General features: G+C 40.1%; 1 protein-coding gene across 19 annotated transcripts in view; it reads left to right on the top strand.

The window, feature by feature from the left end:
- EIF4G3 (eukaryotic translation initiation factor 4 gamma 3) overlaps positions 1-16,836 on the top strand; it is a 366,388-nt gene that overhangs the window by 213,156 nt on the left and 136,396 nt on the right. For all 19 annotated transcript variants that reach the window (XM_078145637.1, XM_078145635.1, XM_078145636.1 and 16 more), the window contains one exon: positions 7,082-7,204. In XM_078145637.1, the coding sequence (XP_078001763.1) occupies positions 7,082-7,204 (123 nt within the window). The remainder of the gene's footprint in view (positions 1-7,081; positions 7,205-16,836) is intronic.

Raw genomic sequence — 16,836 nt, forward strand, 5'->3', positions numbered from 1 at the left:
GGGCAAATCACAACCTTTGAGAGCCTCAGTTTTCTCAGCTCTAAAGAGACAATTATAATACCTTAGTGCCTACCTTGTAAAATGTTTATTAGGTTCAAACAAGATGAAGTTCCTTAATACCTTACAAAATGTCAAATGCTCAATAAGCATCAGTTATTAGCATCATAATATAAGTCACAGGACAGAAACAACCAACATGTGCATTAGGTAAATGCAGTGCACATTTCTGTAGCATCGTAAGGGTTAGAAAGCACTTTCCCCATTATACCTTTATCAGTTCAAAATGGTGCAGTGATTCCTTCTTCCCATTTTACAGGTAAGGAAGCTGAGACTCAGCAAGTCAAGTGATTTTCTCCCTATTAACCAAATAGGCAGTGGCAGACCCTGGATTCATACTGTGACCCCGAGCCTAGTGCTGTTGTTATTACAGCCCATTTCTCCTGATCTGTCTCATCTGGTAGACTCCCTTTTCGTCTGCCATACTCTTCAAGACAATAATTGGTCCCCAAAGAGCTATTTCCAAAAGCCTCTTCCTGGTCATTTCAGTGGTAACTTCTTTGTCCTTTGTTTTATCTTGTTTTCTCTATCATGAGACACACCAAAGCAAAGGGATTTGATAAACCTTCTCGAACTTCCTGAGTGGTGCGTTATTGGGGCATTGTAAAACTGTGTTCCAATTGAAGTTGAAAAGCGTTATTAATTCTTTTCAAAAATATTTTTAGGGCACTGGCCAGCTGCATACCTTGATTAGCATAACTATTCAGTAGATCCCTGTGTTGCTGCAAGTCTGATAGCTTGCAGGCATTTGCAGATATTTTCCCTGGAGATTCTTTGCAATTGCTCATGCCATTTTCAAATGCTGACAGTAAAGTGAAGTTTAGATGGATTGTTGAGATCACACATTGCTTGGGCCTTTTTTGGGCCTGGTTCTCTAGTGCAGAGGTAGAGGTTGTAGCTTATTGATAAAATGTGTTATTTAGGGATATTCAGAGAAGAGAAATTCTGCTTTCTTTTTAGAGTAAAGTTCATAAACTCTTAGGGCACCTTGGGCAAGTAACTTAGCCCTGTTTGCCTCAGTTTCCTCATCTATAAAATGAGCTGAAAAAGGAAATGGCAAACCACTTCAGTATCTGTGCCAAGAAAATCCCAAATGGATTCATGAAGAGTCAGACATGACTGAAATGATTAAACAACAGCATGAACTCTTAAGTTTTACTAATTCCTTCTGTTTCTTCATTGATCATTTCCAAAACTATCCTCTGTTCCCCAAATTGAATCAACCATTTAAAAATCGTTAAGGAAAAACAACTGAAATACTTACCGTGACTGGCAAGTATGTGTGATATTCAGCTCTGGTAGTTTCCCACCTCTGCCTAGAGGAAGAAGCTATATTTTTAAAACTCTTGAGAGAGAATCCTGTTTTCTTAAATACTGTGCATTATTCTGGGTTTATTTGAATGTTTCAAATGAAAGCTTTCAAAATCAGTCATATTAATATGGTCATCAAATTCCTTAGGCACATTTTCCCAACTGAACAAAATACATTCATTTCCAATTCATCAAACTCTTTCCCCTACTACTACTGGTAGTTTTCAGCTGAATTTCCTTTCATTCACTTTTTTTTTTTCATTCATGTCACTTCTTTCTTCTTTGAGGCTACAAATAAGAGGAAAGTGAATATAGTCTTATTTTGAATAAGCATGACCAGGTATGGTTGACATTACATTGTTTTGGATTAATGTAGAAAAAGAGGAAACATCATAGAGTTGAGAAAATTCCACAATGTTCTAAGAGTCATCTACAAGATCTCTGAGTTCTCTGGAGAGGCAGCAGGATGAAGTATGCAGAACTGGCTCTTGGAATCAGAAAAGCCCCGTCCAATTCATTTCTACTCTCTGAAGCTCTGATTGCACATCCAAAAAAATGGGGATGATAACTGTATTCACTCTCTCAGAGTCATTGTCAACAAAGTGCTTTTTAAATCATAAAGAACTGTATCTCTGTGAACCATTAGTATTAATGCCTGAGCCCCCTAACATTAGAGAACTGGCCATCATTCTGTTTTCCCTAAATATCAACTCATTCTCTAGGACTGTTTTTCCCCCCATATACACTAGTGTTTCTCTGTTATGCTGCATTCAGGGACCATGTTTTGAATTTAGATGTGAAACTGCCTAATGATGAGATCCATTTGGTACTAGATTAACTAATTCCTGAAATTCACATCTAAGATAGCTGCATCTTTTTGCACATTTCCTCTCTGTAGGAAACAGAACACCCAGAACAGTGGAGTTTCTACAGTGTTATGATAGAATTAAGTGAGGAAAAAAGGATACGATGCATTGAAATTCATTTCACTGGAAGTCATTTCCCAACTTGTTGGGAGGATTGGAACGTAGTGAGATAATGAAGAACTACTCCATAAAAATAAAGATAACCAGTAAATGCATTTTACTCATTATTTAGGATGCAAGGTAGTGTACCCCAGGCAACATTTGAAAATTGTGCTTTCCACGTGTATAACCCATATTAGATTGCCCTCTTGGGGAGGAGGAGGGAGAATTTTGGAACTTAAAAATATTATAAAAATGTGTGAAAATTGTCTTTACATGTAATTGGGGGGGAAATAAAATATTATTTATATTTTTAAAAAAGATAAAAAAGGAAGAAAATTGTACTCTTCTCATTTTTCTCCTCTCCATGAAAGCAAGAACACGACTTTACCTCTTAAAAAACTTTCAGTTTAGAAATGGAGTAGCGTATTGCCCATTTCTGGGTGACAGTTAACAGAATTCTCTCTTGTGCTCTATGTTTCTGTTTGTTGCTTAAATATAACAAGCTCAAAACAACTGCCTATGTGCCGTTGAGAGCATTTTTTTGTTAGAATCTGAGAATTTATAAAAGGTAATAAAGTATACTTGGTTTAAATATCTTTTCCAAAAAAACCATAAACCATAAAATTCTGTAGAATTATTATAAGAAGTTGGGAAATATTAATTCTTGCTATGGTTCCCCCTCCATCTGGCTGTGGAATCTTAGGTCAACCACTTCCTCTCTGGAGCTCCTTATTTTTTCATTAGTAAACAGAGTCAGTGGCTTCCAAGTAGAAATTCTTGCCTTCCAGTGTGGATTGAATGTCAGCCTGGAGTCAGAAAGACTCTTCTTCTAGCACTCAAATCTGGCCTCAGACACTTACTAAGCTGTGCAACCCTGAGGAAGTCACCCTGTTTGCCTCAGTTTCCTCAACTTAAAATGATCTGGAAAAAGAAATGGCGAACTACTACAGTATCTCTGCCAAGAAGACCTCAAATGGGGTCATGAAGAGTCAGACATGACTGAAATGATTGAACAACAATAGACACATGCACGTATGTCATTGGTCAAAGTCTAGAGAATAGCTCCTGTCTCTCTTTTCTTCTCAGTGAAATCAATTGAACAGTACTTATTTATGAAGTGTCTACTATGTGACAAGCACTGTGTGCTAAGTGCTACAGATAAAAACACCAAAGCACGATTGTCAGAGAACTCATATGTAAAAAAACAATTATAATAGCTCTTTTTCGTAGTGGCAAAGAACTGGAAAGTAAAGGGATACCTACCAATTGGTAAATGGCTAAACAAATTTTGGCGTATCAATGTAATACTATTGTTATCTAAGAAATAATGAAGGGAATGGTTTCAGAGAAAGCTGGGAAGACCTGATGAACTGATGCAGACTGAAATGGATAGAACCAGGAGAACCGTTTGTATAATAACAGCAGCATTATGAAGACAGACTTGGAAAAACTGAAGAACTCTGATCGATGCAATGACCAGCCATAGTCCTAGTGGACTTATGATGAAGTTGAATCACCAAGTATTTATTAAGTGGCTGCCATGTAGTGAGTTCTGGAGGTACAAAAAAAGCCCCCCCAAAAAACAGATCTTGCTTTTATGTAGCACAGTGTAATGATGGAGAAAACATGTAGAGAACTAATTATGAACAAACAAGATATATACAGGGAAATTGGAGATAATATCGGAGGAAAGTTACCAGAATTATTTTGTTTTGTTTTGGTGAGGCAGTTGAGGTAAGTGACTTGCCCAAGGTCACACAGTAAGTGGCAAGTGTCCAGTGCCGGATTTGAACTCAGGTCCTCCTGACTCCAAGGCCCGAGCTTTATCCACAGGTACTAGAATTATTAAGGAGGACTAGGCCAGGATTTTTAAAGAGGGGGGAACTTTAACTGAGACTTGAAGGAGGGCAGGGGAGGCAGAAGCCAGGAGGCAGAGATGAGCAGGGAGAAGGTTCCAGGCACGAGGGACAGCAAATGCCTTCAGTCAGAATGCAGGTGTTGTGTGTGAGGTCAGTGTCACTCCATTGCTATTTGTGGAGAGGAGCAAGGTGAGAGCAGAGTGGAAAGGTAGGAAGGGGCTGGACCAGGCTGTGAAGAGCTTTGAAATGTAAATAGAGGACTTTGTAAGGTGAGAGCAAACTGGAAAGGTAGGAAGGGGCCAGGCTGTGAAGAGCTTTGAAATGTAAAGAGAGGATTTTATATTTGATCCTGGAGGTGATAGAGAGCCACTGGAGTTATTGAACAGGCAGAGGATGTGATCAGATCTCCACTTTAGGAAGTGGCTGGGAGAATCCAGGCTGAAGTTACGAAGGCTCGTACCGGCGTGGTTGCAACGTCAGAGGAGAGAGAGAAGGTGACAAAAGCAGAAGTGACAGGATGCGGCCGGTGACAGGCCATCGGAGGTGTGGCGAGCATGTGAAGAGCCGAGGATGACACCTGAGTCACAATCCTTGGAGCAGGGAGGTGTCCTGGACAAGTCAGGAACAGAGGAGGGTTTGGGCTGGAAGGAGGGAAAGAGAATGAGTTCAGTTTTAGACAAGTTGAGTTTAAGATGTTCTTGAGATAACCTAGTTTGTGATGCCTGATAGGCAGTTGGAGATACAAGATTGGAAGTCAAGAGAGAGGTTAGGGCTAGACAAATAGATCTGCGAATCCTCTGCATAGATGGTGATTGAATCTGTGGGAGCTGATGAGACCATCAAACAGAATAGCATAGAGGGAGAAGAGAAAATGGCCCAGGAGAAAGGCATAAGGGGAACATTCATGGTTGATGGGTGAAGCATACTACCCAACTCCTGATAGAGAGGTGGTGGACTCAGAGTGCAGAATGTGACATATATTTTTGGATGAAGCCATTGTGGGAATTTAATTTGCTTGATTATTGCTTGTTAGAAGGGTTTTGATTTCTTTTTCCAATGTAGGAGGGAAACAAAATAGATTTTTGTTCTTTTAATCACAAATGTCTCTGCTGAGGGGATTCCCCTTTGTGTTGGGCTAATGGAGCATATTCACAGAGTTGGAAATCCAAATTACATACAAAATAATTTTCCATGGGGAGGGGTACCAATAGCAAATGGGGGAATCAGGGAAGGTTTCTTCATGGATTTCTTGTGTGAGCTGAACCATGAAGGGGAGGGGCCAGTGATTTTTAAGAGGTGGGAGTGAAGATGGAGCTCATTGTAGGCATGCAGGACAGCTTGTGCAAACCTGGAAGCAGGAGATGTGATCTCATGTATAGGGAGCCCCAAGCATGCTGCTTTGGTGAGATAGATTGCAGGAAAGGGAGTGATAGGGGATTAGCTTAGCAAGATAGACCAGGTTGTAAAGTGTTTTCAGTGCCAGGCGGAGGTGTTGGGAGTGACATAGTTAGGCCTGTACTGTAAGAGTCTCAGTTTGGCAGCTGTGTGGTGGATGGGTTGGAAAGGGAGGGGCTTGCTGCAGGGAGACAGTTAAGAAGCTTTTGTAGTATTCCAAGCCAGAAGTGACCAGGACCTGGATTGTTGTGATTGCAGGGTGAGGAAAGAGGAAGGGGATGGATGTAAAAGATACTGAGATGGTGGAATTCATAAGATTTGGCAAATAGATTGGATGCTAGGGAGAAGAGTGAATGAAAGTGAAGTGTCAAGGATGACTCCCAGGTCGAGAACTTGAATTAGGAGATGACTTTGTACAGGATGTGCCAGAATTCTTTTGGCTTAAAACTGTACTTTGACTTTGGGGACTCTAAGGCTTTTGTTTATTTTACAGTAGAGTTTTGTAAAAACCCAGACAGATTCCTGTGCTAAGTCTTTATTGATGGCAGTAGACATTAAATAAGGAAACTAAATGTTAGGCTTAAAGCAGCATGATTCACTTGTCTGCTGATTTTTCGGGACCTGCACGTGCCATTCATATGTGGATACCTGTCCATTTGAAGATGCATGGAATAGGTAGGTGTTAGTTTCAAGAGATCAGCTAGAATCACTACATACCAACTGAAATGTGTGTTTAAAGGAGGGGCTTATACAGAGAATTGACTTTTAAAGCTGAAAGAGACCTTAAAGGGAATCTCATCCAATCCCTGATTTAATAGATTTTGAAATTCCACTTCATAGAAAAGTGGAGTGAGTTTTCTGAGGTCACAGAATTAACTGGTCATTGTTTATATTGTAGTAAATATTAAATTACCTCTAGCTTTACCTGATCAGAATAAACAAAACAGTGAACCCACAGGAAGTTGAAAGAGGCAGTCTGAAATTTTTCCTGCCTAAGATATTCAGAGCAACTAATCCTCTTTGAGCACGTCTTTGTTCCTGTGTATCTTAAGTCAGGTAATGGCTACTAATTTTGAATGAAAATTTGAATAATTTCCAAAATTAACCGTTTTGTTATTTCTGTAAATCAAGGGCCTTTTCTGTATATACCTCTTACTACATATAAGCATCTTTTGGGCACTGGCTTGGATGAATGTACGAGGACCATAAGATCATAGGTCAGAACTGTAAGGGACCTCAGAGGCCTTCTCATTTTACAACAGGGGAAACTGAGGTACAGAGAAAGGAACTGACTAGCCTACAGTCATGCAGATAGTAAATGGCAGAGTTAGGATTTTGAACCTTTGCCCTCTGACTCCCAATCCAGTATTCCTTGCATTGCTCCATACTGCCTCTGTAGGAAATGTGTGTGGTGCATAGACTGATCTCTATAACATCCCCCATGAAAGGCCATTCAGTCTCTGCATATGGTGTTTTCTTTTCCTTTGGTAGATACGGATCCGGGATCCAAACCAAGGGGGTAAGGACATAACAGAGGAGATCATGTCTGGAGGTGGCAGCAGAAACCCTACCCCTCCCATAGGGAGACCTACATCGACACCCACTCCTCCTCAGGTAAGAGGCAGTAAATACTGGTGGGGTCCCATCTGCATTTGGTTACTAACCACTTCAGAGCTTTGCTGTTTTCTAGAACCACTCTCTATACTTTCCATTTCCATTATTCGTCTCATAGCCTTGAATATCGAGATTCTAGATGGTATTTTAAAAAATGTTTAAAAAAAAAAAGACTATTGGTAGCAGTTTGATATGTGGTCTTCACAATCAGAGCCTTGGCTGCTGGCCACATTTCTTAATGGGCACTTGCATGATGTCGCAAGAACTGCCGTCCAACGGAAAGGATTTTGTGTTTACTATGGAACTTTAAAAGTTCTTTAGGCTTTCAGAGCTGTCCCCTGTGCTTGGGCAAGCACTAAGGCTGGGAATATAAGCTGGATTGTGGCCCCCTGTGTTGCGTCATCGCCTGTGTTATCCAGCACATCTATTACTGATGTATTGTTGTTGCACAGAGGACCTTGTGAGACTCCTTTGAGGAAATCACCCTTTAATCATCAATTAAGTAATTTCATAAACATACATGATGTCACTTTAGGACCTGGAAGCCGTGAATCCAAACACAATCACAGCTAGTATGGCCATAGAAATGAAGAAAAGGCACTGAAAGCAGTTGCCCCTCTGCAGCTTTGTAATGATGCATTTTGCCCAAAAGGCTCCTTCAGACTTGGCAGAAATGTACACATTAGCTTGGTCATGCGCACCAAAGTGTGAGAAGGCCCTGGAGGTCAGAAGCCCAGATCAAGCAGTCCTTACCCTCAAGGGGCTTACGCTCTTCTGGAGGGATCTCACACTTACACTTCTAAGTAAATTGTCTGCAGGCTTATCTCCGGACAGAAAGAGGACTAACAGCTGGGTCCAGATGAAGCCGCCCCCAAGCTGAGCCAGGGTTCTGAGGGACATCAGGGACCAGAGAATATTTGCCAGGCAGAGAAGTGGTAGGTGGCATGCACAGTTGAGGGACCATTTGTTGGTCTGATTCAGATTTTACCAGTGGACAAAGAGAGGAATTAGGAGATAAAGGTAGAAAAGGGAGGTTGGAGACAGATTTTGGAGGGTCTTCCACACCCAAATGAGGAGTTTATGCTGGAGTCAGAAGGGAATTGGGAGGAGGAGGGGAAAGGAATGAGTGTTTATATAGTGCCTGCTAGATGCCGAGCTGTGTTGTGGTACTCTGCAAAAACTATTGTCCTACCCACACCTGGTGTGTCAGTATCAGCCCTGTCCCGGTTCCTCTGGGCCCCCTTGGCTTTAGCTGCACTCAGATTTACTGGACTACTTCATCTCAGATAACTTTCAAGCTCTTGACTTAATAGATTCTAAATTCAGTGCTCTGAAGGCCCTTCTTTAGATGTAACATTTTTTTCCCCTTCACCTCTTTTCCTCCACTGACATTTAGGACTCTATATCATTTAAAGTAAGGGGATTGTCAGTACAGAAGCTTAGGAAATTTTTGGTTTTGTAGAAATGTTTCATTCTAGTTCATTAGTGTCATTGAACAGGAATTAGTTGGAGGGGTCTCATATGAAATACTTTGGTTAACAACCAACAAATGATGTGGGAGCAACTTGTAAAATCTGACCAGTGATTGTTAGAACAAAAGCAAAAATCAGTACAGTGCTAGAAGAAAAGAAGAATGAGAAGACAGTGGGCAGTCACAGTAGCTCCACCTTGACACATTGGCAAAATGATATCACAAAATTAGGACTGGAAACTGCCCGTTTGCTTCCCTGTGTATTCATCTGACCCCATGTCCAGCAGGTATACGCTGGAGAGGCCAAAGGAACATAACGATCACCTTTCTACAAATACTTGATCTTCATAATTAGCAAGAGGCACATGGCAGCTGAGAACAATTCTGGTTTAGATTAGAAAATCGTTTACAAAATATTGTGGAGGGAATTGTAAGAAGAATAAAGGAAGGAGTGATAGAGGGAAAAATGTATTTGTATCTGGCTTGCTAATGTCAATCAGTTAATCCAGAGAACATTCCAAACCATTTAAAAGGGAACAGAGGCAAAATGCAATATATCTCTCAGCATTTCTATAACAAGCTTCATCATGCCAAGTGAACTACAATATTTAGATTCTAGTATCTCACACCCTGTTGTGCAGATTTGAAGAATGCAAGTGGTACTAAGGAAAAAAAGGTGAGGGCAGTTGGACTAGACTGTGTATACGTGTAGAGGGTAATAATTGATGGTCAAGATGTTGAGGGGTACTGATCCAAGATACCTAAAAGAGAGGAAGACACAAAATATTGGGGCAAAATCATGGACAAGATAACTAGTGGAAAAAGGTGGTTGAAAGGATATCAATAGCTATTGACCTATTGTCCTGCCATAAAATTTTAGAGAATGATCTTTTCATATTATCAGTAGTATTTTATATGTAAATATGAGAAAGTAGCAAAATACAGCAGATCACAGTAATTCAGTCCTGAATGGACAATTTAAAGAATACAAGATCCTACTGTTTTTACTGTTTGTTGAGTATAAAAAGGCATCTACTGCCATTGAGTAAAATGGAGTTCAAAATGCTTCCCAAGAAGGCGCCTTTTTGCCTATGTAAAAGATTATTTATACAGGGTGCCTTCATGGCTGCGATGAGAGGTAACTTTACTCAATGATGCTGAAGTCATTAGTATCAAAGTACGTTTTGCCAAGATGTTCCCCACTCTTCCGATGTCCTTTGCAAAAGCCAGATGGACCATGGATTCCTCATTAATCATGAGGTCCTCTAGATAGTTATTTGCAGATGACTTTGCAATGCCAGAGAGCATCATTGTTGAGATTTAATACCGATCCAATGACAAAATCTAATTAAATATGTAGTCCTGGAGTCAGAAGGGGTCTTAATGACTGTTTAGTCTGGACTACAGTTGAAGCCCTCCAGTAAAGTGGAGCCTGTTGCCTACCACTGTACTTTTAGATGATTTGAATGGTTATAGGACTTTTCTTTATATTTAGCCTAAATTTATGACTGTGAAACTCCCCCCTTCCCCCCCCTCTTCCCAGTTTGCTTTGATTCTTCTTTCTGGGACAAAACAGTACAACTCCAAACCTCTTCTTTGATCAGCCCCTTTAAATACTGGAAAACAGGTGGCTCAAAGGGCAGTGGAGAGATGCTTGGTAGGTGTGAATAGACCACCATCTCACCAACTTCCTTACAAGAAATTACATGAAAAACATTGTTCAGAAGTGTGTGAGTTGAAAAGGAGATAGTATGGCCATGTAGGAAAATCAACGGATAACAGACACACAGTCCAGTTGTTTACATAAACTTAAAAGTGCTGGAGGAAGGCTTTTTCATGTGCTGTGAAAAAGTGAAGAAAAGTTCCCTAGGATGAGGATGTAGGATCTTTAATGTGGGAGGCAAGTCCCCAGGCCTGTGAGAACATAAAGTATTGAAGAATGGTCCGTGACATTCAGCTGCCTTCATATTACTAATGACAAATCTGTTGTTAGAACAGCTAGTTTGGCTGCCTTGTTCTCATGAGCTGGAGCTGGAAGAGCCTTGGAAGAAAGAGGCTTTGCATATTTCTGTTTGGAGGACAACTGACCATGGCTAATGCTGTGGCGTAGGGGGAAGAGCACTACATTCAGAGAACCTTAGCTCAAAGCTTGATTTTGCTGTTTTCCTACTTGTGAGACCACATGGGCCTCAGACAAGTCACTCAGCCTGTTTCTGAGCTGCAGTCTCCTCACCTTCCAACTGAGGGTGGTTTCCAGATCTTTGACTTTGTAATTCCAATCTTTACATGTAAAAGTCTGGTCCCTGGAATCACAGTCTGAGTATGGAGCACCAAAGAGGAGAGTCTGTGGCCATGATAACTGATTTGAGTGGAATCCTCACATGCTTTCTTTTTTCATGTAAAACTCCAATTGGAGTCTCTAGGAATTAGCCAAACACTAAAATCAGTTAAAGCATGCACTTGCACAGAGCAATTAGCAAAATCTACCAAGAAAGGAGTAGAGAATACAAATTCCATTTTTTGGCTTTCTTGTATGCTTTTTAAAAATAAAGGTGGAGGGCAGCTAGGTGGCGCAGTGGATAGAGCACCGGCCCTGGATTCAGGAGGACCTGAGTTCAAATCCAGCCTCAGACACGTAACAATACTGGCTGTGTGACCCTGGGCGAGTCACTTAACCCCATTGCCTAACCTAAATAAATAAATAAATAAATCAGTGATAAAGGTGGATGGCCAAAAAGTGGACATGATGGAGTGAGGGTGGTGCAAGGATAAATTACTGATACTCATTTGCCAAAATTAACTTATTGCAAAATGAAGGTGGAACAGACAGCCCTTGAATTCGTGTTTGAGTTCTCAACCTTCACATTGTTTTAGGATGTGTTTTTGCATTTAACTTCCTTGTAGGTTTTTTTTAAACCTGACTTGACCCCTCAGATTTCCTTTTTTTTTTATGAAGAAATCCATTTATCCAAATTATAGCAAAACAAAAATCAGAAAAGGTATACATAAGAGAATATACACCAGACAGTAAATAATGAAGGGGGTCTCTCATTGAGCGAGATTGCTTATTTTAGCCAAGAGAGGATCTCATCCAAAGGGAATCTCCCCACAGTCTGTAGAATGAGTTGTGCTGTCTACTTTTTCCCCCCACCTATAAAGGGACCCAACAGATATAAATGTGTATTGATGTAATCAGAATACACACTGTAGGGGTAGTGGGTGGTGGGGGTGGTATATACATTCATTTGATATAGTTTAACTCTCAATAATCATTATTTTACTAAGGGTAAGTGGGCTCAGTTCTTATTTATGACGTGAATATATTTCCTCACAGTCATTTCGTCCCCAAACTTTTGGATTAGTAGAAGAAAAACTTGAAAATATTGATGGTTTTGTAGAAAATCAAGACAGCTTCCTACATTTGGTCACTAGGAAGCTGTTTGGTGTTAGGGTTTAAAGTGACTGCCAGTTCTAATTTTGCACATTAGCTCTTCATGTAAAAGTGAAGCCTGTTCAGTAAGGCATTTGGTAGAAGTCTGAATCCTCATGTAACATAATATAAGCGATGCTCATCACTGCTCTATTTTTTTTTAATTTTGTGGACACTTATTTCCAAGTTTACAGCACAGCAGAAGCTTTGCCTGTGTTATGACTTAGACGTTTAAAATGTGACTGTGTAACGTAAACTGCTAGCACTTTGCTCGGCCCGCCTCGTTGAAGTCATGCGCTCGGTCACATGTGTCCTGGAGGCTCAGATCCTCAGCTTAGCTCCCTTCTCGACTAGCTTGAATTTGCTGAGCTCTAGCACTAATTTCTTCTACTTTAACCTGCAAGTAAATCTTTATGCTAGCCAGTATTTATATGACCCAATTCAGAGAAGATTGTTTTAAAGGATTTTGAAGCACGTTTTTCTCCTTTCTATGTAACAACGGCAATGATGATGACAGTGATGATGACTGTCATTTATAGAGCTCTCACTGTGCACCAGGCTTTGTTCTAGGCTCTTGACCGTTCTTATCTCATGGGAGCCCCACAACAGCCCTGGGAGGGAGGTGCTGTTATGATCCCCAATTTACAGGTGAGGAAACTGAGGCAGACAGAAGTTAAGGGACTTACCCAGAATCACAGGTCTTCCTGGTTCCAGGCTGAGTACTCTCTCCATTGTACCGTCTAGCTGCATTGGCATTAATTTACATGTAGAAGAGAAAATATATGAAAGTATTTTTATTTTTTAGTTGACCACATTTAGCTCAACACTTGTTATAGAAGAGGATTCAGTTTTCACTTGTACTTTCCCTTCAAGTGCATTCCATTCAAAGACAGGCGGTGGGTGGCCCGCCTGCAAGCTTCCCATTTCTGGTATAGTGGCTAGCACAGGTGCCAGAAGGGGAGGGTGTTAGAGGGAAGCACCCTTGTGTAGGTGAGCAGCATTGAACACGGCCTAACTAAGACTGTGGCTGTTCTTATACTCTTTCCTTGAGGGGCCGAGAGAGGATCATCCAGTGTGTACCTCACATGGCCTTATTCACTTTTATTTAGGATGGAAGGATGGCCAGCAAAGCGAGATTGGGGTGGAGTAAGGGTGTTTCCTGTGAGGAAGCATGGTGGGAGGCTAGCCTTAGTCCCAGAGCCAGTTGGTAACATGTTTGCACAGGAAGCTTTTCTGTAGAAGTGGACTCTGCTTGGAAACAGTTGGTCCTCTTGGTTCACACTCTATAGCTTGAGTGCCCATTGGCTGAATGAATAATGAGTTTCATATCTAGAAAATTAAAAAAATATATTTGTGAGTGGGTATGCTTACAGAAACAGGTGAAATTGGTGTATGGTTTAAAAAGGGTCATATGAAAAGACTCATTCTAGTCCCATATATTTCTAATTCATCTCTCTGGATTTCATTTTCCTCATCTGTAAAATGAGAGGCTTGAGTTGTTAGTACTCTTTATGGTTCTTTCCAGCTCTCTGTATTCTGTATCTGTGTGTGTGTGTGTAAGTAATTCCACAACCCCAAATAAGACTAGAAAATACAAAGTCACATTTATGTCTCGGGGACTTAAGACCTGATTTTATCTTTTTTGGAATAGCTGTTAGTACATTTGTATTAGAGCACCTGGAAGTATTTGGGAAACATTAAGTGTATACCATCTAATCAGTCAGCAAGCATTTAGAAAGTGTCTTTTGTGTCTTAGAAACTATGCTAAACACTGGGAGTACAAGAAAACAGCAAACCAGTCATTGCCGTCATGGAGCTTACATTTCTCCCAGGGTGTGAGTATATATACTGTACATGCAAAGGAGCTATGAGGTATCCATAGAGAGGCAGGCGCTTGCAACTGTGGGGTCCAAGAAAGGCTTCCTCCAGAAGGTTGCAGGAAATGAATAGAGGTGTGAAGGACACATTCTAGGATGGGGGATAACAGTATAGAGGCATGAGAAGAAGAGCTTAATGGGAGTCTGTTCACAGCTGAAAGCCCAGGATGACTGAGCTGTAACGTACATGGTGGAGAGTCATGAATTAGAACCCAGGAAATGTAGCGATATGTGAGTTTGTAAAGAGATATTGGTGTCAAACAAAGGGTATATGTGATCCTACTGTGAATAGGGAGTGAGCCACTGACGTTTATTGAGTTAAGGAGACTTTTGTGGTCACATCTGTAGCTTCAGAAAATCACTTGGGCAACTAAGTGTAAAGTAGATTGAAGTAGAGAAAGACTTAAGGGAGAGGGACCAAGTAGGACCATGTGAAAGGCCATGAAGTGGTTTCTGTGTGCATGGAGAGAAGAAGACAGATATGCTGGATAGTAACTGATAGGTTGTGCAAGGTGAATGAGAGTGAGGAGTCAATTAGGAGGCATGGTAGTACCCTCAGAAGTGATGGGGAAGTTCAGAAGAGGAAGAAGATAATGATGATAATCAATTAAAATAATAATCCTTCACTAATGTATTTATTTTTAAAAAATACATTCTTAACAGATTAGGTTTTTTAGATTGAGAGTAGCATGCTTCCTTTTTATTGTTCACTCACCCAACATAATGCACGTATTCCTTTTAGGTATTCATTAGAAATTACATTATTCAATGCTATATATTATATTGATTAGTGAGGTAATAGAAGTATTAGTGCTTGAATTTTATTTGTTGAAAAGTATTCTAGCATCTTAGGGATGAAATGCTAACAGCCTGAAGTGACAGCAGTTTGTGATAAACAATTTTAGAATAATTTTTTAAAAAACAAGTTTCATGGGTTCTTTTTGTTTTCATAGTGAACAGTTATTTCAATACATGAAGTTCCATCCTCAGTTTTAAACTATCTCTTTGATGAACAAAAACAGTGAAGCAAATAAAACTGAAATTGTGACCAAATCTTTCAGCATATATAATTTTTTATCCCAGGAGTCCCTTAAGTCTCTTCCAAAAATAGGGTAGTCTATTTCATTTTCTCATGTCTTGAACAGTCATTATTTTTTTTCATTTATTCTGAGTTTGGCTTCCCTTAAAATGTTTTTAAAAATTAATGTATTTTCATATTACTTTCATTTACTTCCCCCATCAAGAGAGCATTTCCTTGTAATACAGAAGAAAAAAGGAGAAAAGACAGTTCACCAAGACTGACATCAGCTGAGTCTGACAGTACATGCGTTGTTCCATTCCCGTTTGTACCAGCCACTATAAAGAATGGATGGAGGTGTGTTCTCATATGCCCTCGGTGCAAAGTTTGGTCATTAAAATTGAACAGCATTCAGTTGTCGTTTTTATTGTTCATTTTATTTACACTGTAATCATCAGGTGAATTCTATTCATGGTTCTCCTTACTTTGATCTATATCAGTTTACTAAGTCTTCCCATGGTTCTGAATGAGAAGCATTCAGGTAGAGCTATGGATACTGTTGGACCTGGGGGCAGGAAATTTTGTGTTCAGATCCGGCCTTAGACATCAGTTAGCAGCTGTGTGACCCTGGGCAAATCATTTAACCATTGTGTGCCTCAGCTTTCTCATCTGTAAAATGGGAATGATAATAACACCTGCCTCCCAGGGCTGTTGGGAGGATCAGATGAGATGTTTGTAAAGTACTTTGCAAACCTGAAATGTTGATATTCCATTATATTTCTGTTTCAGTTTGCACCAACATTCCTGAAATGATGACATCTGCTTTGCTTCTGGTTCTTTGTTGCCACCAAAAAAGGGGCTGCTTTGACTGTTTTGTTATAGTCCATGTACCATCACTTGTTTGGCCCTTCCCTAGTCGGTGGGTATCTATTTGGTGAATCTCCTACCTTAGCAAAGGAGTAGGAGAAGGTGTCCTGTCATACATATCCTTTTCTTGGGGCCAAGCTTGTTCTTTGTACTGTGACGGCTCTTTAGATATTTGTTGTTATAGTCATGGTGTATATTGTTTTCTTTGCTCTCCTTACTTCACTATGCATCAGATTGTGTAAATCTTCCCAGATTTCTCTGTAATCATTGTCTCTATCATTTCTTACAGCACAGTAACATTTCATCACATTTGTGTGCCACAAGTTGTTTATCCACTCCCTAATTGATGGATATCTACTTTGTTTCCAAAGCTTTGTTACCGCAAAAAGTACGCTATAACATTTGGTTATACTTGAGAACTTTCTTCTTATCTGTGGCCTCCTTGAGATAGAACTTTGTTGTAGAATTTCCAGGTGAAAGACTGTGGATATTTTGATCACTTTATTTTCGTGATTCCAAATTGTTTTCCAAAATAGGTCTACTAATTCAAAGTTCCACCAACAATGTGCTAGTCTGAATATCTTCCATCAACCCCCTCTAACAGTGACTTTTCCTGTCTTTTGAAATCTTTGTTACTTTGCTGCCTTTGTGGTAAAACCTCAGGGTTCTTATGATTTTCTTTTCTCTTGCTATTAGTGACATGTAACATGATTTCCTATGGTTGTTTGTAGTTTTCAGTTCTTCTGAGAGCTGTTTGTTCATCACCTTTGACCACTTACTGTTGAGAAATGGCTTTTGTCTATATGTGTGTGAATGTGTGTACGTATGTGCACATGCATATGTATTAGTTTCCATAGATCATAGATACCAAACCTTTATCAGAAAAATTTTTGATAGATTTTTTTTCCCATTCAGCCACTTCCCTTCTTATCCTAGGTGCATTAATTTTGTTTGTGTAGAAGCTTTTCA

This window comes from Phascolarctos cinereus, unplaced genomic scaffold (assembly GCF_003287225.1).
Source record: "Phascolarctos cinereus isolate Bilbo 61053 unplaced genomic scaffold, phaCin_HiC Scaffold_726;HRSCAF=1367, whole genome shotgun sequence".
Classification (NCBI taxonomy): domain Eukaryota; kingdom Metazoa; phylum Chordata; class Mammalia; order Diprotodontia; family Phascolarctidae; genus Phascolarctos; species Phascolarctos cinereus.